The following is a 23,662-nucleotide window of genomic DNA, read 5'->3' as shown; positions in this document are numbered from 1 at the left end:
TTACACAGATCGGGGTCATGCCATGTCCTAGCAACACGGTGCGGCCGCCGCGCTGTGTGCCCGCAGGGGTGTGTGAGAATGGTCGTCCTGAGAAGGCCATCATATGATGTCCACCCGGAAAGAGCCACACCGCCCTGCCAGCATTTGATGGTGGGCAGGCGGCAAGTGGTTAATGGTACATTAAAACTTTTATCAACTAAAATTCTCAGCTATGATCATCTGTCTGCATGAAGGATATACAGAGGAGGGAGAGGGAATATATAAAAATATAAGATAGAGAGATGCCAACTGTCCCAGATTTGTAGGGACAGTCCCACATCTTGGCTGTCTATCCCACAGATGCATTGCTCTGAGCAATGTCACAGCGTCACAGCATCTACCACAACAGTGCCCACTGCCTGGCAAGTTAGTACACTGCACACTGTTCATCTGTCCTCTACCATACTTACTCTGCCAGCATTTCAAGGTGTACAGCCAGTGGCAACGAACAAAAAGGAATAGAGCGCACACAGGGATAGCTGCCCCATTCAGCTAAAGCTGGCCACACATTATACAATATTCTTGTGCAATTTTATTTTAGATTTACCAAAACCATATAATATGAGGTCAAACCTAAAACACTTTTAAATTTGTATCCAGTCAGGCAAGGCCCTTGCACTACATAGTTGAAGGTAACTCTAAAGGAAATTGAATATGAAAATTGCATAATGTATGGACCAGCTTAAGGGGGGAGATGGGGAAACAATGCAAGAGACTGCAGGTGGGCTGTGATTGAGGGTGAAAGCAAGCTGTGTACAAGGGACACAGGAGAGCTGTGGACAGGGGGTACAGGCAAGCTGTGTTCAGGTGAGCTGTAGAGGAAGGTGCGGATGAGGGGTTCAAAATGCAAGTAAAGCCGCGTACACACGTGCGGACTGTATGGCCAACTTAGTCTGTCAGACAATCCGACGGACAGTCCGTCCTACTTTCGAATGAACGGACTTGACCACACACGGATGCACAAACAGTCCGTCGAAAGCTTGCGCGATGACGTGTACAGCACGTACGACGGGACTAGAAATAGGAAGTCGAATACACAGCAATGCAACCTTTCGCCGTGTAAATCCTTTCTGAGCATGCGCCATACTTAGTCCGTCGAACTAGCCTACTCACGAGCGGATTGTCCGCTGAAACCAAAGTATGATGGACAATATTACGGAAATTCCAAAATACTTAGTCCGCCAGACTGAAAAAGTCCGCTGAAGCCCACACACAAGCGGACTGTCCGCTGAAATGTGTTTCGACGGACTAAGTTGGCCAGACAGTCCGCCCGTGTGTACGCGGCTTAAGATGTGGACTAGGGGTTCAGATGAGCTGAGGCCTAGGGGTTCTTTGGGTGCAAGTGAGCTGTGGACATTGATTTCAGGGGTGCTGCAGACAAGGGGTTCCAAAGTGCAGGTGAGCTGTGGACCAGGGGTCCATCTGAGCTATGGACAAGGGGGTTCCAGTGCGCAGGTGAGCTGTGGACAAGAGGTTCGGGGCTTCTGGTAAATTGAATAAAAGCTTCAGAGGTGCAGGTGAGGTGTGGCCCAGGGTTATTATTGCCTCCACTGAGAATGATAATGCTTACTTTAGTCCCACTTTCTCTTCAGTGTACCCCCAGACCCTATTTTGGTTAAGACATAGCAAATCAAAAAGGCAGAAAAGGTGCCATACTGCAAACAAAACACTATGAAATAATATCCATTTTATTGACCTTGCGGTGTACCACAGTTTTCTTCTCATTCGCCTAAGGTCTCCCTCCAAATTTTTCTTCAAAATGTTAACAAAATTTTAATATAATACATTTTATTATTCTTTCATGTGACAACACTGAAGAATTTACACTTTGCTACAATGTAAAGTAGTGAGTGTACAGCTTGTATAACAGGGTAAATTTGCTGTCCCCTCAAAATAACTCAACACACAGCCATAAATGTCGAAACCACTGGCAACAAAAGTGAGTACACCCCTTAGTGAAAATGTTCAAGTTGGGCCCAAAGTGTCAATATTTTGTGTGGCCACCATTATTTTCCAGCACTGCCTTAACCCTCCTGAGCATGGAGGTCACCTTCACAGTTCAGCGCTTAAAAAGGTTGTCACTGAAGTCCTCTTCCCCCTCCTCCATGACGAGATCACAGAGCTGGTGGATGTTAGAGACCTTGCGGTCCTCCACCTTCCGTTTGAGAATGCCCCACAGGTGCTCAATAGGGTTTAAATCTAAAGACATGCTTGGCCAGTCCATCATCTTTACCCTCGGCTTCTTTAGCAAGTCAGTGGTCGCCTTAGATCCCCAGACCATGGCAATTCCACCACCATGCTTGACTGTAGGCAAGACACACTTGTCTGTGCTCCTCGATCTGAACCAACACAGTTTATCTTGGTCTCATCAGACCACAGGACATGGTTCCAGTAACCCATGACCTTAGTCTGCTTGTCTTCAGCAAATTGTTTGCAGGATTTCTTGTGCATCATCTTTAGAAGAGGCTTTCTTCTGGGACGACAGCTATGCAGACCAATTTGATGCAGTGTGCGGCATATGGTCTGAGCACTGACAGGCTGACCCCCCACCCCTCCAACGTCTGCAGCAATGCTGGCAGCACTCATACATCCATTTCCCAACGATGACCTCTAGATATGATGCTGAGCAAGTGCACTCAACTTCTTTGGTTGACCATGGCGAGCCCAGTTCTGAGTGGAACCTGTCCTGTTAAACAGCTGTATGGTCTTTGCCACCATGCTGCAGCTGTTTCAGGGTCTTGGCAAACTTCCTATAGCCTAGGCCATCTTTTTGTAGCGCAACAATTTTTTTCAGATCCTCAGAGTTCTTTGCCATCAGGTGCCATGTTAAACTTCCAGTGACCAGTAAGAGAGAGCGATAACACCAAAATAGAAACACACCTGCTCCCAATTCACACCTGAGACCTTGTAACACTAATGAGTCACACGACACCAGGGAGGAAAAATGGCTAATTGGACCCAATTTGGATATTTTCACTTTGGGGTGAACTCACTTTTGTTGCCAGTGGTTTAGACATTAATGAATGCGTGTTGAGTTATTTTGAGGGGGCAGCAAATTTACACTGTTATACAAGCTGTACACTCACTACATTACATTGTAGCAAAGTGTAATTTCTTGTGTTGTCACATGAAAAGATATAATAAAATATTTACAAAAATGTGGAGGGGTGTACTCACTTTTTGTGAATATATTTATATTTCACATACACTTTTTTTTTTTTTTTTTTTTGTTTTACTATGAAATCATTTTATCCCCTGCCAATTTTGCCCACTTACAAAAAACAAACAAAAAAAAAAAAACATATGAGGGGGTCTATAAAACTTTATCATAGGTGTATTTTCAAATGATAGTGACAGAATATCAACCAAAAAACACACAAACACACGATACAAATGTTATAAAATGAGTTGCAGGCAAGACAGGTCTTGTAGTTGGTTACCAGGATTGCACACACCTCAGGATGGATTTTGGTCCGCTCTTTACAGATCTTCTCTAAATCCATAAAATGGATGCAAACCCCATTCATGAAATTTGAGCTGGGCACATCTGTAATGTTTACTTATCTTTCACCAAAGCCCCAAGTCCCGTGTCTTTCTGCTGCTCTGTTATTCTGTTATCAGTACGATAACTTCTGACAAGCTCTCCGACAACCAAGATAAAACCAGCCTGAAATGTGTTGGGAATGTTGCATAGAAATAGATTAGCAGACAGCCGGTCTAGTCACAGCACAGCTCTGCACATTTCTTCCTTCATCTGCCCATGTGAAGTGGGGGTGTGTGCCTTTCCTCCAATCAGCTGTCACACGGTGTATGCCAAGAATCCACACCTAGTGGTGGAACAGGAAGAGAAAATTCTAACACAATGTGCGCTTGCTAAAGTCTAAACTGTTAAGAAAGTTGAAGACAGCACATATAAAAAGTAAAACCTATGTAGGGAGATTTGTTTCAATCACTGTATCATCTGAGCCTGTTCACTGGGTATATGTGAGGGTTTACATCCTTTAAAAGGTTTCTTGGCTGTCGCTTGGCAACTCAAATTTTCAGCTCCCGCCACACATTTTCTATAGGATTAAGCTAAGGTCTTGAGACTGGCCAAGCCACTCCATGACCTTAATGTGCTTCTTCTTGAGCCAGTCCTTTGTTGCGTAGGTGGTATGTTTTAAATCAGTCATGCTGGAAGACCCATCTCTGTTGTTCTGGCTGAGGGAAGAAGGTTCTCATTCAAGATTTTACAATACATGGCCCTGTCCATTGGCTCCTAATACAGCAAAGTTGCCCTTTACCCTTAGCAGAGAAACAGCCCCAAAGCATAATGTTCCCATCTCCATGCTTGAATGTAAGGATTGTGTTCTTATGCCGCGTACACATGGGTGGAGTTTCCGCTCAAGCTTGGCTTGTATACACAAAGTCACATAAAATGTTCGCTGAACTTTCGCCCGTCAAGAACACTGACGTACAACACTACGACGAGCGGAGAAAATGAAGTTCAATGCTTCAGAGCATGCGTCAAATTGTTTACGAGAATGCTTAGGAATTTTATGCGCCGGAATTGCTACAGACGATCGGAAATTCCAATTGGAACTTTTTCCGACCGAAAAATTGAGAACATGCTCTCACTCTTTTGCTGGCTGGAATTCGGCCAGCAAAAGTCTGATGGAGCATACACACAGTCGCATTTTCTGACCAAAAGCTCTCATCTGTCTTTTGCTGGCCGAATTTCCGATCCTGTGTACGGGGGAATTAGGGTCATAGTCAGCATATTTCTTCCTCCAAACATGGCAGGTCGAGTTAATGCCAAAGAGCTTAATTTTGACCTCATCTGATCACAGCAGTTTCTCCCAATCCTCCTCTGAATCATTTAGATGTTCATTGGCAAAACGTCAGATGGGCCCGTATCTATGCCTTCTTGAGGGGTGAGACCGGGCGCTGCAGGATTTCAATCCATGGTGGCTTATTTTGTTGCCAGTGGTTTGTTTGGTAACTGTGGTCCCAACTGCCTTGAGATCATTCACAAGCTCCGCCTGTGTAGTTCGGGGCTGATCCCTCACTTTTCTCATGATCATTCTTATCCCATGAGGCAAAATCTTGCATGGAGCTCCAGACCAAGGGTGATTGATAGTTATTTTGCATTTCTTCCATTTGCGAACAATTGCTCCTTTTCACCAGCTTTCTTGCTGATGGTCTTGTTGCCCATTCCAGCCTTGTGCAGGTCTACAACCTTGTCCCTGATGTCCTTTGACAGCTCTTTGGTCTTGCCCATGATGTTGAGGTTTGAGCTCTCATTCACACTTAACACGGCTTTGAAATCTTGCGACTTCACCTGAACTTGCACAATTTCAAAGCCGCATTTCAGTCCGACTTGGGGGCAATTTAAGACATCTGTGTGGATTCATGCACAGATGTCTATTGAAGTCGACTTCGAAGTCGCCAAAAGTAGTACAGGAATTATTTTTGGAGATCGGTGCGGCGCTACACTGATTGGGACGCTCTCATTGTCGGTAATAGGCTGCGATTTACAGGCTTTTGACCTGGCAAATCATATGTCAAATCCTGCTGATGTGAACTGGGTCTGAATTGAAGAAAGATTCTGTGGACAGGTGCCTTTTATACACATAATGAGTCGTTAGGAGCATCTTCTTAAAACTGACAGGACTACCGGACTACTGTCTACCGCATACTGTAGCTAGGTCTGTGGGAGCCAGAATTGTTGGTTTGTCGGGGATCAAATACTATTTTACTCTCTGAGCTGCAACTCCATTTGTTATCATTTAAAATATACCTATAATAAAAATTATATAGCCTTCATTGAGCAAACTTACAAAATCTGCAGTGGATCAAATAATTATTTTCCCTACTGTATGCTATAGATATATAATCTCATACACATACATACATATATCATAAGCAAAGAAAACATGGATTGCTGATAAATATTGAAAAAGTAGATATCAGCTTAAACTCAAAGTATAAAGGTTGGACTTTTCTCTTCCTTGTAATTTCAGGAATCTTGGAAGATGAGGTTAAGCATTCTGCCTCCACGTGTTGGGCCCGCAGCAATCAAATGCTGATTCAGCCTGTTGATTTCTGGTCTGTTAATCTGCAGCCATTACACTGGAGCTATGTGTACGATTTTGGCATGTAAAACAAATCTGTGCAATATGTAGGAGTGACTGACAGCGACCCAGGAACAAGGCCACCATGGAGCCAAAAAAGGGACAGCTGACTGCAATATTCAATAGACTCCTGCAGGCTCCCGATTGTGCTTGCCCTTTCCCTAAACAGCTCTTAAAGTGCTACTAAACTCACAACGTTAACAACAGTCTGTATATGCAGTAAAGTATGCTCGTTATACTCGCTGTGGAACCTAAGGGGAAAATTCTCCCCTTCGTCCACTGTCCCCAATCCATCTGCTGACAGTACAGAGCACAATCAGCACTGTCCAGACAGAGGGTCAAGGGTCCTGCAGCCGCATAGGACAGACAGAGTAAAATGAAAAAGCTCCTCCTACAAGCTTTAACCAGACACTGATAGAAGTCACAAGACTACACTTTAATTCATCCCAACACCTGACAGATGCCAAGATTATGCAATTGCAGCACAGTAAACACTGTAAATAGGAGGAAGGCAAGAATCTGCTTTCCATTTTTAAGGGCTGGAAAACATCTCTCCTGCCATCTGTACAAATAGGACACCACAGTGATTTTGGGGGCAGGTAGAACCACTGAGTGCAATGAGGGGGGTGGACAGTGGACTAGGGGGGTCTGTTGTGTGCCTACAGGTACAGTGCCAGACCATACAAAATAGAAGGGTCTTACACAACATATCTCAAAATACAGACACAGGCATGTTGAAGTGCACTGCCTTGTTGTGAATTGCCCTTCTATTCGTGCCTTTTCTACAAAGCAAAAATGAAAAATTTCCAGTTGGATTTCACTCTAGATAAAGATTTGGCAATCTATGCCTTTAGATTTCATTATCTGACACCAACAAAAGAATAAAAGCACAGAGGACAGTCTGTATTTACGATATAAACATTCATTCTCTGCTTTCATGAAGTTTATCATAAATCCGACTCTGTTGGGAGTAATTCAACCGTGTCCGTCACCGATAAACCTGCCTCATCCTGGATCGGTCTTTGTGGCAATATTTACTTTGAGAAATGATTGCTTTGCCAGCTATAAAATTGATAAGGAGCCTCTTCGTATTTACTCACAATTATCCCGCCCTGAGACCAATGAACGCAATTACCAACCAGCTGGAAATCCATATACAGTACATCACAGTTCCTTCCCAACTTTTTGAGATTAGAACGAGGGACACCTATTAGCAAAAAGTACGGTATGTAGCATAGGACTCACCCCCCCTGCCACGCCCCCTTAAAGTAGAATTATACAAAATAAATAAAATTATCAGTTAAACCCACAAGTGCTTTTTTTATTTTTATTTTTTTATTTTTTTTAACCACTATTATTCCTTTATATTGGCTTTTGGAATTTACAAATGCGGCAATTTAGAAATTGGATGAAAGGTTTAGCTCTGGGAAACCCTTTTTGAAAGATAAATATAGTTAATTTTATATACAACTATATAGATTAGACCAAAATTACGGACAAATGAGGAGGAAAGAGGGACAGAGGGACAGTCCCTTGAAAATCAGGGACAGTTGGGAGCTATAGTTACTGTAACTTTCCTGCTGCAAGAAAAGGAAATAATCTAAGCAGTCAATTCAAAAATACCATACACCAGGATTTCTGCAAGCTGTACTGTCTGTGCTGCCCTCAAGGAGACTCTTGTTCATCACTTTCATGTTCTCGTTTAAAAACTAAATTCATAAAATAAATCTATTGCTCATCTATATTTTTATAGGGCCGTAATGAATCTCAAATTAAATTACATTGTTTACAAAAGAAAAAAACAACTTGCAGACATGAGGAGGCCTGGATCATGTGCTCTACTAGATATAACTTCCCATTGCAACGGATGTCAGTTCAGCTGGCATTTTTTGAAATACAGTTTAAATGGACATTACATTTTTAATGCTAACCTGGTTAGCAAGTTCAGCAAAAATGAGTTATGCCCCGTACACACAAGCGGATTTTCCGTCAGAAAAAACTTGGATGGTTTTTCCGATGGAATTCCGCTCAAGCTCGGCTTGCATGCACACTGTCACACAAAAGTTAGTTCTCTGAACTTTCGACCGTCAAGAACGAGGTGACGTACAACACTACGACAAGCTGATAAAATTAAGTTCAGTGCTTTCGAGCATGCGTAGGAACTTTGCGCATCGGTATTTGTACAGATGACCAAAATTTCCGATCTGAACTTTTTCCGACCAAAAAAAAAAAAAAAAATTGAGAACCTGCTCTCAATCTTTTGCTGGTCGAAATTCCGCCAGCAAAAGTCCAATGGAGCATACACACAACTGCATTTTCTGACCAAAAGCTCTCATCGGACTTTTGCTGGCGGAATTTCCGATCGTGTGTATGGGGCATAAACACTTCATGTTTGAAAGTGAAAAAAAATAAAACACCCACTATCTGTAGCCGTATAACTGAAAACAGCATACAGCTAAAGATAAAGGCCTGTTCATATCAAAGGCATTGGGTTGTGCTGGACAGCTGTGCTCAATGGAGTCTCAAGGCACAGACAATTCCTAAAAACACCAGTAGCTGTAGAATGAGTTTTGCTGCGTTTTTTTACTTAGTGTTTTTTTAGCAAAATGATTTTCCTACAAAAGCTTATAGCTCAAAAACGCTGATAAACACAAAATAGCTACATTTTTTTAGCGTTTTTAAATTTTTATCATAGTTCGAGCGTTTTCCCCAGCCAAAAAACACTGATACCAGCCTGTGTGTGCACAGGCACATAGGATAACAGGCTGGGAAGTTTACTGGCTGCAGAAAAAGGATGCCCAAAAACAGCAGCTGTAAAAACATCCAGTGTGCATGAGGCCTAAAGCTGGGTGCTACAACTACCAGTGGGGGTGTATAAAGGCCTAATATCAGGAAAGAAAAAGCAAGTTAAAGTGGTTGTAAACCCTCAAGCTTTTTCACCTCAATGCATTGAGGTGAAAAACCCTCTGTTATGCCAGCCCGCCCGAGCCCCCATTTTACCTACCTATACTCGCTTATTCTCACGCTGGGGATGAGCACACCAGCAAATGTCAGTGTCTCGAGTCCTGATTGGATGGATTGATAGCAGAGCAGCCATTGGCTCCCGCTGCTGTCAATCAAATCCAATGATGCGGGCACCGAGGGTGGGGGGGGGGCAGAGTCCTGCTTTCTGTGTCACGGGGTGTCTCGAGGGGGAGAGCGCTTCTACAACAGGGCACTCAAGAGGAGGAGCTACTAGCGCCGCTGAGGGACCCCCTCAGCGGCGTTTTATTTTAAATAACAAAATGAACAACTGAAGCTTTACAACCCCTTTAAGAGTTAAATATACCATTTAGTAGGATGACTAACAGATCTCCAAGCTTCCACAAGAGTAGAAGAATTAAAATTCAGGTAAATAAGTGAAATCCTCCAGCTTTCAGAGAAAGAGACCCCAGCTAGGAGGTCTCACACCCAGGGAGGAATAATAAGAGGGCACAAAAGAACCAGGAGGACCCATGGGGAATGCTCACACTGAAGGTTCTGTAATAGTATCTAGGTGCTCCAGCCACAGGTTCCAAATTGTGGCAAATTTAGTTAGACATCTCAGCCATTGTAGGAAACCCTACAATAGGGAGCGCAGAGTTAATAAGAGATTTCCACTTATGCAGTGAGGTGGGATTAGGCAATTTCCAATGACAATGATTTTTCTAGCACAATACAGCAATGTGCATAAAATTTACTCTGGTGACCTTGCGCCGGGGTGGGGGGTTAGACAAAGGCTCCACCAGGCCCAACAGGCAGATACTTAATTCAGACACTCAATTCAGGAGGCAATGAAATAGCCGCCACAATGGAAATAAATTGGAGGACTGCATCCAGTAATCGCTGATTATACCACCAAACTGGATGGCAAACTGGGTTGCAAGTAGAGAAAAAAAAATACCAAATTGGGTAGTAAATATTTGGTTTGTAGCACTGAAAATGTTAAACTATATCCCCTAACTTTTCAATGCCCCTGGAGGCCTATATGACCAGCTTTGGGACCTGAGGAAGAGTCAGGTTATTCCAGTGTGCAAAGTGGAGACCAGATTGTGAGAAGTCATAGGGTGCAGCATCTCAGGCCTTTGACATTCCCAAATTGTAGCATGCATGGAACGAGTAAGAGGGTAGGGAGCCCAGGAACCTCCACGAAAAAGGGATTGCAGTGCCTTGTAAAAATGCCAGCACTGCAGTCTCAACCACCCCTGAAGCTTTCCTTTGTCAAGCGAGAGACAATTATGGCCATGGACCAGCTACCCAGACAGGAAAATAGTGAAATAATTTGAGAAGGGCCCATGGATGTGGGTTGCTTCAAGGTGGCGAGACTGAGTCTGGGAGGCTTGTCATTCCAAAAGAATTGAGGAAATGTACATATCCAAAAGACAGCGGGATCCAAACTGGAGTGTTATGGAGGATGTACAAAAAAGACAGGAAGCAGGTTCATTTTCAGTAAGTTAATCCAACCAATGAGTGAAAGGGGTAATGAGCTGCAGGGTTCAAATGTTGATTTTTGCCAACCCCAGCAGTGGGGTAAAATTTAGTGGGATGAAATCCACAAGGTCATTAGTAAACTTGCACCCGCAGATACTTAATTTGGGTTCCAAATTCAAGGCAGGGTAGGGTCCCGTTCCACTTGTTGGATTGGGTCCAGTGGAATTACTCCAGTTAATCCTCACTGCGGAAAAGGTGGCAAAATCATCCAATATGGTTAGGGCGACACCTAAAGACAAGTTGGGATCTTGCAAAAAAAATAAAGGGGGAGGGGGGGGGGGAATATAGTCAGTGTATAAGGTGATTCTTTTAAGTCATGGAGTTTGAGCCCCTTCACCCGACTACTAGCTTGGAGTGCAATGGGTTCCATCATTAAGGCAAACATTGTAGATGACAGAGGGCTGCCTTGTCTATTACCTCTTTGGATCAGGAAAAGGGCAGAAACTACATTTCCCAGTTTAATAGAGGCTGTGTGGCACCTATAATGGAGGGGTTGAATCCCATACGCTCCAGTACAGCTTGCATGTAGTTTCTTTAGTTTTGGATACAGCGATTAAAGTGGTTGTAAACAAAAACAAAAAAAAACAAACAAACAACACACACAGGCATAATTAGCTAGTATGCATCGTATGCTAGCTCATTATGAATTACTTACCTGAGATCGAAGCCCCCACAGCGGTCCTTGTTCACTGCTCCGGTGGCCGACCAGGGGGGTTATGTCCGGGTATCGCGGCTCCAGCGCTGCGATTGGCCAGAGATCGGGAGCCAGCAGTAACGGCACAGTCTAACTGAAGCAACGGCACATACGTTTGCTTAAGTGCGCATGTGCCGATGAAGTCGGCACATGCAAATACAAGGGATATCTCCTAAAATGTGCAGGTTCAGGAAATATCCAGTGTAGCTACAGGTAAGCCTAATTATAGGCTTGCCTGTGGTAAAAAGTCGTTGTAAAGGGTTTACAACCACTTTAAAGGCCATTCAACTTTTTTATTACTCTCTGGAAGTGTGGGGGGGTTGGGGATTTGAGGTCACTTTTGTCAGTGGTGTCAGACAGAAGGAGTGTTAGGAAGTCTACCCAATGGGGACAAAGACTGCAATAATATATTATATTTAGTGGGGGGGGGTTAGCTCAATGGGGATAACTCTCACTAGGAAAAAAGGGTAGTCCAAACGGCAGGTTTTCTTAAAATCTGACTTATAGGCAGTTTTAATTTTTTTAAAAGGTTGCATAAAAATAAATTCTCACCATGCAGGCACTAACTACCCAGCTCAGGATCCTACATTTCAGGTAAAGGGCTTCTCCCAGTCACCCACAAGATAAGTCAGTCTCTGTCTCTCCGTGTCCCTCGTCAACCACAAAATCTGGTCCGGAACCAACCCTGCCAATGTGGCTGGTAAAATCTGGACCGGATTTCACCTTAGCTCTCTGAAAATGAACGCATGCAAGATGCAATCACTCATCTAGCCTTTACATCTCCCCACCCCCCTTCTGCTTAAGCTCCTGAGGCTGAGCAACTATCCTAAACCACACAATGGACACGGGAAAGGGCATCTGCGTTATTCTGAGGTTTCCCAGGTCTATGCTCCACTGTCAGCTTAAACACTCGAAGGGCAAGGAACCACCTTGTCACCCAACTTTCTCCTTGTTATCACGCATCCATTAATGGAGGGGCATGATCAGTGATGAGTTTGAATGGTCTCCCCAACAGGTAATACTTCAGGGCATCCAAGGCCCATTTGATAGCTAAACATTCTTTCTCAACAACAATAACAGTTTCTCTTACGTCTATTAAGCTTTCTGCTCAAGTAGACCACTGGCTGCTCCTTCCTGTCTCCAAATTGGGACAATACAGAACTGAGTCCCACATCAGAGGCGTCTGTACCACAAACGCCTTTGTGAAATCTGGGGTCATGAGCACAGGTTGTGCACAAAAGGCCTGTAACGGAACGTCCCACACGCCGATTGAGTGCTTTCGTCATATACCACTTCCTCCAGTCTGAATATAGAGATTATAGCTGCATATTACAACCAAGAACTAGGCAGGACTCCGTTTGGCTTCAAAGCTGGAACTGTTTATTTGAACAAGAATACAGGCTTTTATACACTTAAGGGAGGTCACTCACCACATTAACATGACACAATGGCTTAGCTAACGGAGGTGCAGATGACTCATGGCTAATCCCATCACAGAGGATCCTTAACCACCTGGATGACTCAGATGTCTCATTGCAGGTCACACTTGCCTGCTCCATGCTCAGAAGGTACAATACACATAAGTATAAACACAGAACACCTTCAGACAATAGCCGAGTTAATTAGCACAAGTAACAATGTGTGACAGACCCTTAGGAGGCAGAGTGGTTTTCTCCACTCTGGCTGACTGTTGGGGAGGGAGGACAACAACCTCCTCTCCCTTCTCCCCCTGGATCCCAATCTGCTGCTCAAAAGCGACCACCACCTCCTCACCCCAGGCCTCCGGAACTGCCCAGGGTGTGGGGCAGAGGTCTTGAACCCTCTTTCCAGTTGTCAGCGCTTCAGCTGGAGAAGTTTCTTATAACTCCACAGATGCTGCTGGCAGGAAATCCCTTGTCCCTGTTGTGGGAGAAAGGCTGGCTGCCTCTTCTCTTTGGAAGCCACCAAGCTGCTCTTAGTGCTGGGCAAAGCTCAGTGATATTCTGCTGGAGGCTCACTCGGTTGTTCTTCCTCAGCAGAAAAGTTGATTAAATCACTAGTCTCTGGAACTGCTGGAAATCCAGGACACGGATTAGCGGCACTTGGGCCCAGTACCAACGCTTTGGCTGGTGATTTGTAATCCATAACATACTCCGATGAAAATTCAATTAAAACCATACATTTCGTGATCTGTGGCTGCGAAATGAGGATGGCTTCCTCTTCTCCTGAGCTGTGGAACTGCAAATGGGAAGGTAAGCCTGCTGCTCCATCTCCCATGCCTTTTCCCGGCTGCTGGACAGACGCATTTCTCCATCCAAGCTCATCCTGTGCAGAAACAGGATCATAAAGTTCAGTCAACACTTGCTGCATCTGCCATAAGACCTCCGCATCCATAGCTGCTGGCGGAGATGGGCAAAGCACACTGTTACTCTGCCACATTGTTGACTCTTCAGCCAGGATTTCAGGACTGTCAGCTGGTATTTCTGGATAGTTCCAGGCAAAGGGAGCCCAGCCCTGCTGCTGAGCAGAATCTAGCAGCTGTCTATAGGGGATTGCCAGCTCCCATTCCCGATTGGCTTGAAACTCCAAATCTTCCAGCAGTGCCCATTGAACTTCTGAGACATTCAGCATCTGTTCTCTGTATTCCAAGATTTCTTCCAAACCTCATGCCAAAAAGTTAGGGTCCTCTGTCAGCCTCCCTAACAAACAGCCGCAGGCCGCCATAGCCACAGCCTTCTGTTGGGGCGCTGTCCACTGTCCGGGGGCACACTCTGTATCTGTCAGGGAACTCACCATACGTATGCCCGTCCCCGTATAGCGACAGTTTCCCTTCGTTCCAGGCGGCATGCACGGTGTCCCCGTCAGAGGCGTACGAATTCCAGGACGAACGGACGTATGCTAATCCGAACACGTGGACGTACGCCAATCCGAACACGCGAAGACACCCGCGCAAACTGAACGGATGTACGTATTCACGCACGGACGGCCACTTCCACCAATCCTGGCTCACTCCCCTCTATATAAACAGGATCCTGGCCTGACATCAGTGCTGGATCGTCTTCAGCTACTCCTGTAGACCTGATCGTTGCTCCCGTGATCCTTGCTCCCGTGATCCTTGCTCCCGTGATCCTTGCTCCTGTGACCCGTTCCTGACACCCGCTCTTTGGATACCCTGTGCTACTATCTCCTGGACTACCTTTGACCCCGGCTTGGACTTCGACTTTGGCTTGTCTCCTGAATCTGTACCTCGTTTGCTTGCACGTTGCCAGACCCTTGCTTGTTCCTGATTACGCACCTGCCTCCTGTTATTGTACCGCATTGCCTTCCAGTTGCCGACCTTGCCTGTTACAGACACGCAGTGCTTCCTGCACACCTGCTGATCTTCCGGTGCCTACCTACGTGACCAGTCAACATCTCTTCTACTGTGAGGACCCAGCATCTCCAAGGTCTGCTACTTCCACCTTCAGGCACCTGCACCCTTTCGTGTCCTCACGCTCCCTGTCCCCATCCTCAGGGGCGTGGAGACCGGAACCGTGCGAGAGGCCACCCTCAGCAATCTGACTCCACTGTAAGGTACGTGACAGTATCTCTCGTCCAACTACATTTCCACCTGGAACAGCCTGGTTAACTCAGCTTTCCATTCCTTGTGTGGTTGTCTTCCCATAAAACACAGTCTGCACTTCGTACTGCGACCAGTACATTTCCTGGAAGGAGGGGAGAATTTTTCCCTGGTGTCGCTGCTCACGGACTAGTACTTCCTTCCAGAGTTCCCAGTGGACAGAATCATAACATCACAGCAGGACCTGGTCAGACACTGGTCCCTGTTCTGTGTCCGCATCTCCCACAACCTCCTTCCAAATTCTTCCATGGCGGTTGGTATCTGTACCTCTCCTCTCCTGCTATCCAAACCTTGGATCCAAGTGGAGTTTTGGATGTTCCAGACTGCAAGAAGCATTCCACCACTGCCACCAATGTAATGGAATGTCCCACACTCCGCCTGAGTGCTTCCGTCATATGCCACATCCTCCAGTCTGAATATAGATATTATAGCCACGTATTACAACCAAGAACTAGGCAGGACGTTTGGCTGCAAAGCCGGAACTGTTTATTTGAACAACAATATAGGCTTTTATACACTTGAGAGGGAGGTCACTCACCACATTAACAATGCTCCAAATATTTACCCAAAACATCACATAATAGTTTAGCTAACGAGGCACAGCTAACTCATGGCTAATCCCATCACAGAGGATCCTTAACCACCTGGATGACTCAGATGTCTCATTGTAGGCCAGACTTGCCGGCTCTAAACTCAGAAGGTACAATACACACTATCATATGTATAAAACACAAAACACCTTCAGACAATAGCTGAATTAGCACAAATAATGGGTGAAAGACCCTTAAAAGGCACACTAGACCTACATGCAATAAACATATTATAGCAGACAACCCCAGGCTTGCTGATGACATCAGCATCTGCTATGAGTCCCACAGTGTGAACCAGTCCTTGCTGGAAATGTGGTATACAGGACCTATACATGGATCCCAGAGTCCGTGTGTCTTGGGAAGACATGGACTTGAATCCAAAGTAAAATTACTCCAAGTTTTCCCAGGCATACACCTCCCAAAGAGTAGTGTTCCCTTAAAAGCCAGGGCCCATATTCAGCATTCTAGAGGCTAGCATTCAGTCACCTCCAAAAGCCTCTGTCCCAGGCGATTCTGTCACAGGGCCTGCTTCAACATCTGAAATGCCCTCCGACTGCACTTAATCATGACTGACTCTCTACCCTTCGACAGATCTGTCAGTGGGGCTGCAATAGTGGCACAATTGGGTACAAAACACATGTAGTACCCTGTGACCCCTAGAAACGTACACACTTGCTTTCTATTTATAGGTTAGGGCCACTTTTGAATCAATCTTGTTGATCTGAGGCTTGGTCACCCCTCGACCAATAAGGTAGCCAAGGTATTTGGCCTCCTTCAAACCTAAGGTACACTTTTTGGGGTTGGCAGTGGATCCTGCTTTCCTAAGGGAATCTACTACTGCTTGAACCTGGGGAAAATGAGATTCTCAACTTGGGCTGTGGATGAGGACATCATTCAAATACGCAGCTGCGTATTGGCGATGCGGTCTCAATGTCTTGTCCATCATTCTCTGAAATGAGGCAGGAGCAACATGCAACCCAAAAGGCATCCATTTACACTGGAATGACCCCTCAGAGAGAGAAAAGGTCATCTTCTCTTTTGCAGATTCTGTTTGGATCTGACTAAAGGTTATTGGCAGATACCCCTAAGGCCGCGTACACACGGGCGGACTGTTCGCCCAACCTTGTCCGCTGAACAGTGTTTGGGCGGACAGTCCGCTCGTGTGTGGGGCTTCAGCGGACAGTTTGACGAACAAGGTCTTACGGAAATTCCGAAAAACTGTCCGCTGAAACAAGGTTTCAGCGGACTGTTCGCTCGTGTGTAGGCTTGTTCGGCCAACTAAGTCTCGCGCATGCTCAGAAAGGATTTCCACGTCGGAAGGTTGCATTGCAGTGTATTGGACGTCGAAATTTTCGATCCGTCGTGCGTGCCGAAACGTCATCGCGCACGGTTTCAGCAAACTGTTCGTCCGTCGTGTGTGGCCATGTCCGTCCATGCTAAGTTTGAGCGGACTGTTTGCCGAAACTGTTGGACGGACAAAGTTGGGCGAACAGTCCGCGCGTGTGTACGCGGCCTAAGTAGTTATGTACCAGGCAATCGAATTTGGACATGCTGTTCAACTTCCTGAAATCATTACCTTATAGTGCCAGCTGGCTTCGGGACCAACACTATGGAACTTGACCAGTCACTGTGGGACTCCTCTATCACCTCCAACATGTTCTTTGTTTCATTTGCAACTACTTCTCGCCTAGCCTATTCTATAGGGCTTTACATTTACATGGACCCCTGGTTCTGTAATTATGTCATGCTGTATAAAACTGGTCTGTTTGTGTAGGTGAGAGAAAAATTCTCTATTCTTACAAACTCTTTAACGTTCTTCTGTTGGGCCATTGACAATGTTTTAGTTAGAGGTACCTCAGTTGTCATGAGGGTCATGTCCTTTTGGGAGGTTGGCACTGGCAGTAAAGCCTCTGTCCATACGGCAGTCCACATGAACAGAGTGGTAGATTGGTGCAAACACTCACACCATAAGTTATGGGTCGGCCTTGAACAGGAAGCGTTTCCCCTTGCAGGACTACCGTGGAGTGGGACCCGGTTCTCTAGACTGTCTTTTTCCAACCCACTCATTGAACCCACCCTAAAAAAGGAACTGCACAGATACTTCAGGATCGTGGGAATACCACGCCTATAATTGGTCATCCAGACTTTTTATCGGGTATCTCTGATAGTTCTTTCCGACTCCACCCAGACCAGCACCTAGTCAGAGCCACCTCTCTCCTGGGACCCTCCGATTGGAGAGACCCCTCAAGTATATAACCTAGCTTTAACACATCCGCATTGGGCAGAATGTGGGCAGAATTCTGCAACTCTCACACTTCCTCAGATCCCTCCTGGAAGTCAGTGGCTTCTGCAGAAAGCCTTTGTCTTTTGAAGACTTGTGCCTGGGAGATGAGCCAATACGAAAATCCCTTTCTTATTCTTACAATACTTTACTTGCCCATATTTCTCAAAGTGACCCTCCATACCTAAAGAAATGGAAAAGAGATCTTAACATTACATTCACTGAAGACCAAAAGAATCGTATTCTATTTTTGCACACAAGTCCTCCTTGTGTAGCAAATACCAGGAAATCGCATACAAAATCTTGACGCGTTGGTATAGGACACCATCGGTATTAGTGTCCATATTGCCAGGGCACAGTCCTCTGTGCTGGAGATGTGGTACACAGACGGGCACAATACTCCATATCTTCTGGGAGTGTGCAGTTCTGACCCCCTTCTGGAGACAAGTACTAAGGATCATTTATAAGCTTACTAAAGTGTAGCTCCAGGATAACCCAGCAGCAATTTACCTTAACCTGACCCGCATGTCTAGTAAGCGCTACTGCAAATCCCTGCTGAAGCACCTCTTGAATACGGCCAGGGCGTGCATCCCCACCAATGAAGAACTGAAGATCACCGGCGGAGTAGGAAGAGGCAGATTAGGAAGATTGCCTAGCAGTTTCTGGTAAGTTAAAAAAAAAAAAACCTCAAATTTTCTTAGATCACCACTAATGAACACCTACCCCCCCCCAAGCAAGAGGATCTGAAAAGAACTAAAAAAATAAAAAATAAAAAAAAAACACGTAAAAAGCAGTCTTGTACATCTCAGGCTGCATCCTCATTCATACTGATCCATATCTATGAGATTAAAATGCCAACATCCTCTCATGAATCCATCGTATGGCAAAATCTAAGGCTGACCAATACAATCTGATTGCACGAATCCCTGTTAAGCTTGCCATACACTATACAGTCTGATTGTATATCTCTGTAGAATCTTCTTTACAGTCACCAAAACTATGTAATAAGAGGTCAAACCTAAGCAATCTATTCAATTCATATCAAATTAGGCAGCAACATAGTTGATGGTAGATCTAAAGGAGATTGTATAATCACATTGTAAAGCGTACGGTCAACCTTAGGCAGCCCATAAATGGTTCAAAAATAAATGTACAGAATTCCCCCCATCAACACAGACAGTGCTGACAGGGGAATCCCTCTGATGAACGTTTGTCTGGAAAACAGTGATAGTCGCTTGCGATAAATCGGAAGCAAATTGGGCAGGCTAAATCAACTTGGTACATTAAGTCTGCCCGTTAATGGTTCAAATATCGGGTGGTTCCTGCTGAATCAGCTGGGATACGAACCATGTATGGCCAAATTTAGATGCATCACCAACTAAGCCGTGCATGTTTGATTTGAGTGTATTGGTAGGTTAGTCGATTCACCATCCTAGTATTTACTCAAATTCACCTTAAACCCGTGTTCACATTGGCCCAATTTGGCATGTGGTTTGATATGTCAAATCGATGGCTATTTCCGGCAATTTCACCATCTGAATTGGTGCGTCACCGCACTGATTCCCAAATGTAGTTATTGCACTGCTTTTGGCAATTTCAGGGGCGATTTGAATAGACATCTGTGCAAGAACCCATACAGATGTCTGTCAAATTTCCCCCGACGTCAGACTGCATTGCCGGTTTGAAATTGTTACATTAAAAACACATGGACATTCTTTTGGTGCGTTTTCCTCAGGGTGGATTTGATTTAAATCATAAATTTTAAAAGAGCAACTGTCATCTCTGTCCCGCTGTTGACTCACCGACAGTCCCATTCACTTTAATGGGACAGCTGGTGATGCGGCAGTGACACAACAAGGTGAGGGACGGCAGGAGGTAAGTGGATGCCCGCTAAAAGGCATCCATAACGGATCTGAAATCTATAAAATGTAAGGACTTATTCTTGCTGGTAGTTAGAATCTTTAATATTTGCAAACAAAATAAAAGTTTCCTATTTAGAATAATAAGCTGTCAGGTTAGTAAAACAGCGATAGCAGAACCAATTCAATCATACAATCGTAGTGTACATAGATTTGCAAAACAATGGGATAAAAGGAATATTCCTGAATTATTATTTTATCTCATGGTTACTGTGAAATTGTGTGAATGCATTAATGCAGTGCTTGTTAACTCAGCCTGTAGAGCTTGGATTAATTGAAAGTAAATATTGCAGAATATACAGCCTCATGCTACATAACCAAGCTCCATTTAATGCTGAATAAGCTAAATTATTAATGCATCTTAAATAGAAAACGATTTTTCGATAGATGTAAACAAACACTGTAAATTGGGTATATTTGATGCACTCACATTGGAGGACACGCCAAGGCAAGCTGTGGTGAGGGCCCTATTTCAGGCTCGGAAAGTAATCCTGAGGCATTGGAAATCCACAGAACCCCCAACATTGTAGGAGCAGATTACTCGGGCGATACTATTCGATTAGAAAAAACGTATATATACCAGCACAGAGGTAAAAGAGGCAAGTTTGACAAGTTATGGGCCTCATGGCTGGATGTTCCTGGATTAGCCCCTTTAGATTTGGTTCATGACCGATTGTTTTATTACCTGTTATTGTACTGGTCTCTTATTAATCGAGGGGATTACAAAAAAAAATAAAAAAAATATGAATATTTATTTGGATATAACGGAGGTCAGGTGGATGGCTCCTGGGTATGTAGACTGTTCTTTATAATGCGATGTTGATATGCATCTTGCAATAGACTGCTTATGTATGCCTGTGCCACTCTGTACTATGTCTGTATGTATACTCTTTGGGCTCGATAAACACTTTTTGTTTGATAAAAATAAGTAATACATTTTATTTAAAAAAAAAAAAAAAAAACTGATTTAAAAATACAAAAAATAAAGATAGAGGAAAAAAATAAAAATTATATATAAAAATAATTTATATTATATTTATTTTTTTATTTGGATTTTCATCCACCCTGGTTTTCCTGCATAAGAACAGACACCTCCTCCTAGAAACGTTAACACATTCCAAAAATCACAAAATATATGTTAAAAAAGTAAATAAATAAAAAAATAAAAAAAACCCACGCATGAAATAAAATACAAAATGCATGAACTGCGCATGAACTGCGCATAGATGTAAACTTAGCCTAGAGGCTCATGCACACAGGCACTTATTGGCCTCAACAAATAGCTGATGTTTATTTCTGTGCCAGGGACAGTTGCCACATACAGCCAATCAGAATAATCAATGGCTGTATGGGGGTTTGCAGTGCTGTTTGTGTAAACCTGTGTATCCATGTGTGAGCATCCAACATACAGGGGTGCACAGTGTAGGCCTATTTACACACATAGTAACCCCTTTTTTTTTTTTACCCCTTTCCTCTCTCTCTCTGCACACAAATTGAAGGTGGATGGCAATGGGGATAGAGGGATGGGGAATTTCTCCTCTCTTCCCCTCGAAAGTAGGAAAAATAGACACGGATAAGGAGGAGTATAGTATGGTTTATAATGGGGTAATGTAGTTCTCAAGGGGGGGGGGTTCCCTCTCCCTCATCCCATTTTTTTCCCCAATTTGAAGGTGGACAACATCAAGATAGAGAGATAGGATTCTCTCTTTCCCTGAAAGTAAAGATTAATAGACACGGGCTATGTGGGGATATTGATTTTGTAAATCCCCTTTTTCCATGACTCCCCCCCCCCCCCTTCTTTATGGGGTGGATATAAGATTCTGGAAGCAGGCACATGCCCCTTCTCTTTTTCCTCCTTTTTTTATTGTTGGTAATTCAGATGGTCCAGGAGAATCAACAGTATATGCCGTGGTGTAGCTGTATTTAAGTGTGTGTTAGAGGATAGATCCATTCACGTATCTAACGTATTATATATATTTTTTTTTTTTTTATGTATCTGTGTACTTTGAAAATGTTTTGTATTTTTATGAATGATTTGCAAAGTATGTTTTTTAAATGTGTAAAAATTCAATAAAAACAATAATACACACATAGTAACAGAAGCTTGGTATCCTGGGCAGGGGGAATACATTTGCAATTTACTCTGCCAGAAATTGTAGGACCCCCTAACCAGATAAAGGGTCTGTCCTTGCCTCCTCCAAAACAAAAACAAAAAAAGTGTACTGGCCCTTTAAGTAATAAAGAATCTCATAGATGTGTCAGCACCTGCAGCATTACCTGTGTCCTGGTGACACAACTACAATCTGTCCTGATTGTCCTCATGGTGTCACACACACACACACAGCTGTGTCTCCTGTCCAATCACAGTGTCTGATCCTTGCACTCACCCTCCTGCTCCCCATTCCTCGGCTCCCGGTGTACAGTCAGGGAACCGCTGTGCAGACATGGATTGGACTTTCTCCGGATGGCGGCTCTCCTGAAATGATCGGCGCTCATGCTGCAGCCGCTGAGGACTGTTCACCCCGACAGTCCGCCCTGCTCAGCGCACTCCTCTGCTGGGTGACAGTCAGCCCTTCTCAGCTCACTCCTCCGCTGGGTGACAGTCCGTACAGATCCCCGGAGGAGCTCTAATACTCCATATAGACGGAACAGATCATGGAGCGGTTCGCACACAAGTCTCAGGCTGGGGGGGGGGAGTGACAGTGCACGAGGCCACGCCCACTCCTGGCCCCTCCCTCACCTGGGGACCGGTGTTCTGCCTAATAGAGTCCGGCCATCCATATGTGTCCGTTCCGTACTGCGCATGCGCAGTACGGAGCAGACGAAGCTTCGGAAAATCTCCGAAGCTGAACGGCGCCTGCGCCGTGAGTGGAGGAGGTAGCCCCACTATCCAAGCGGACATAGGGTTTAGAATTTTAGAGGGCCCCTCGCGGGCGAGCTTCGCTCGCCACGCTTCGGGCTCGGCCTCGCTGCGCTCGGCTCTTTTTTATTCTAACTCTATGTCCACTTGGATAGTGGGGATAGAACCTGGACTCACGGCGCAGGCGCCGTTCGTCCTCGGCAATTTTCGGAATCTGTGCTCCTGTGTACTGCGCATGCGCAGTACGCAGGGGACAGCATCTGATGGAGGACCCTATTTCACAAGACACCGGCTCACCTGGGCTTCCCCCAGCACACATCACACGGGGAGGTTGCTATAGAGAGGCGTCATTCTAATTATAGATCACCAATCACACTTCTCCCTGCACACAGAACCTCATCACCTTACATTTCCACAACTTCAATAGATTATTATTATTATTATTATTATTATTATACATGACATAATGATATATTATTGTATCTGCAATGATTTCTCTTTATTCTGCAACATTCTGGGATCTGTTTGTGAAGATTCCCACTAGTCCTGCTGCGTAACCAGTCATTGGTCGGTGCATTTTTTGTAGCTCGTCTTTACGCATTATTCATGCGTTTTTCATTCTTCAGGCATTTTAGCGCTAGAATTAGTCTCTAAATAACCCCTGAAAAGCGCCTCTCATTTATTTCAGTGTGACTTTTCACACTGGGGCGGCGCGCTGGTGGGACGTTCTATGAAGTCCGGCAAGCAGCATCTTTGGAGCCGTGCGGTGTATACAGCACTCCCAAAACGCCCCACCCATTCAAATGAATAGGCAACGCTTCCAAAGCACCTGAAAAGCGATTCGGAAGTGCCGCAAAACGCACCCGCTAGCGGCCGAAATGCACCAATAAAACAAGCAGCGCTTTAGCGCTAATGCTCAGCGGCCGCAGTGTGAAAGTCACCTAAGGTATTGTAAAATGTTATATATGTCTTTGTGAAAATGGGTATCCCATCTTTAGACCCCTTTCACACTGAGGAGTTTTTCAAGCGATTTAAAAAAAGCGCCTGAAAAGCTCACGA

The 23,662-nt window shown here is 44.7% G+C and overlaps 1 protein-coding gene across 1 annotated transcript in view; it reads right to left on the bottom strand.

Annotated features, from left to right (window-relative positions):
- FGD4 (FYVE, RhoGEF and PH domain containing 4) overlaps positions 1-22,436 on the bottom strand; it is a 279,090-nt gene extending 256,654 nt beyond the window's left edge. Inside the window, exon 1 of the mRNA XM_077469316.1 lies at positions 22,131-22,436. Within this exon, the coding sequence (XP_077325442.1) occupies positions 22,131-22,239 (109 nt within the window). The 5' untranslated portion in view covers positions 22,240-22,436. The remainder of the gene's footprint in view (positions 1-22,130) is intronic.
- Between the last annotated feature and the right edge of the window lie 1,226 nt (positions 22,437-23,662).

Source organism: Lithobates pipiens, unplaced genomic scaffold (assembly GCF_037356315.1).
Source record: "Lithobates pipiens isolate NorthernLeopardFrog02 unplaced genomic scaffold, aLitPip1_a1.2 Scaffold_8, whole genome shotgun sequence".
Lineage (NCBI taxonomy): Eukaryota > Metazoa > Chordata > Amphibia > Anura > Ranidae > Lithobates > Lithobates pipiens.
Note: the sequence above shows the minus strand (reverse complement) of the source record. Positions and strands in the feature narration are given on the sequence as shown.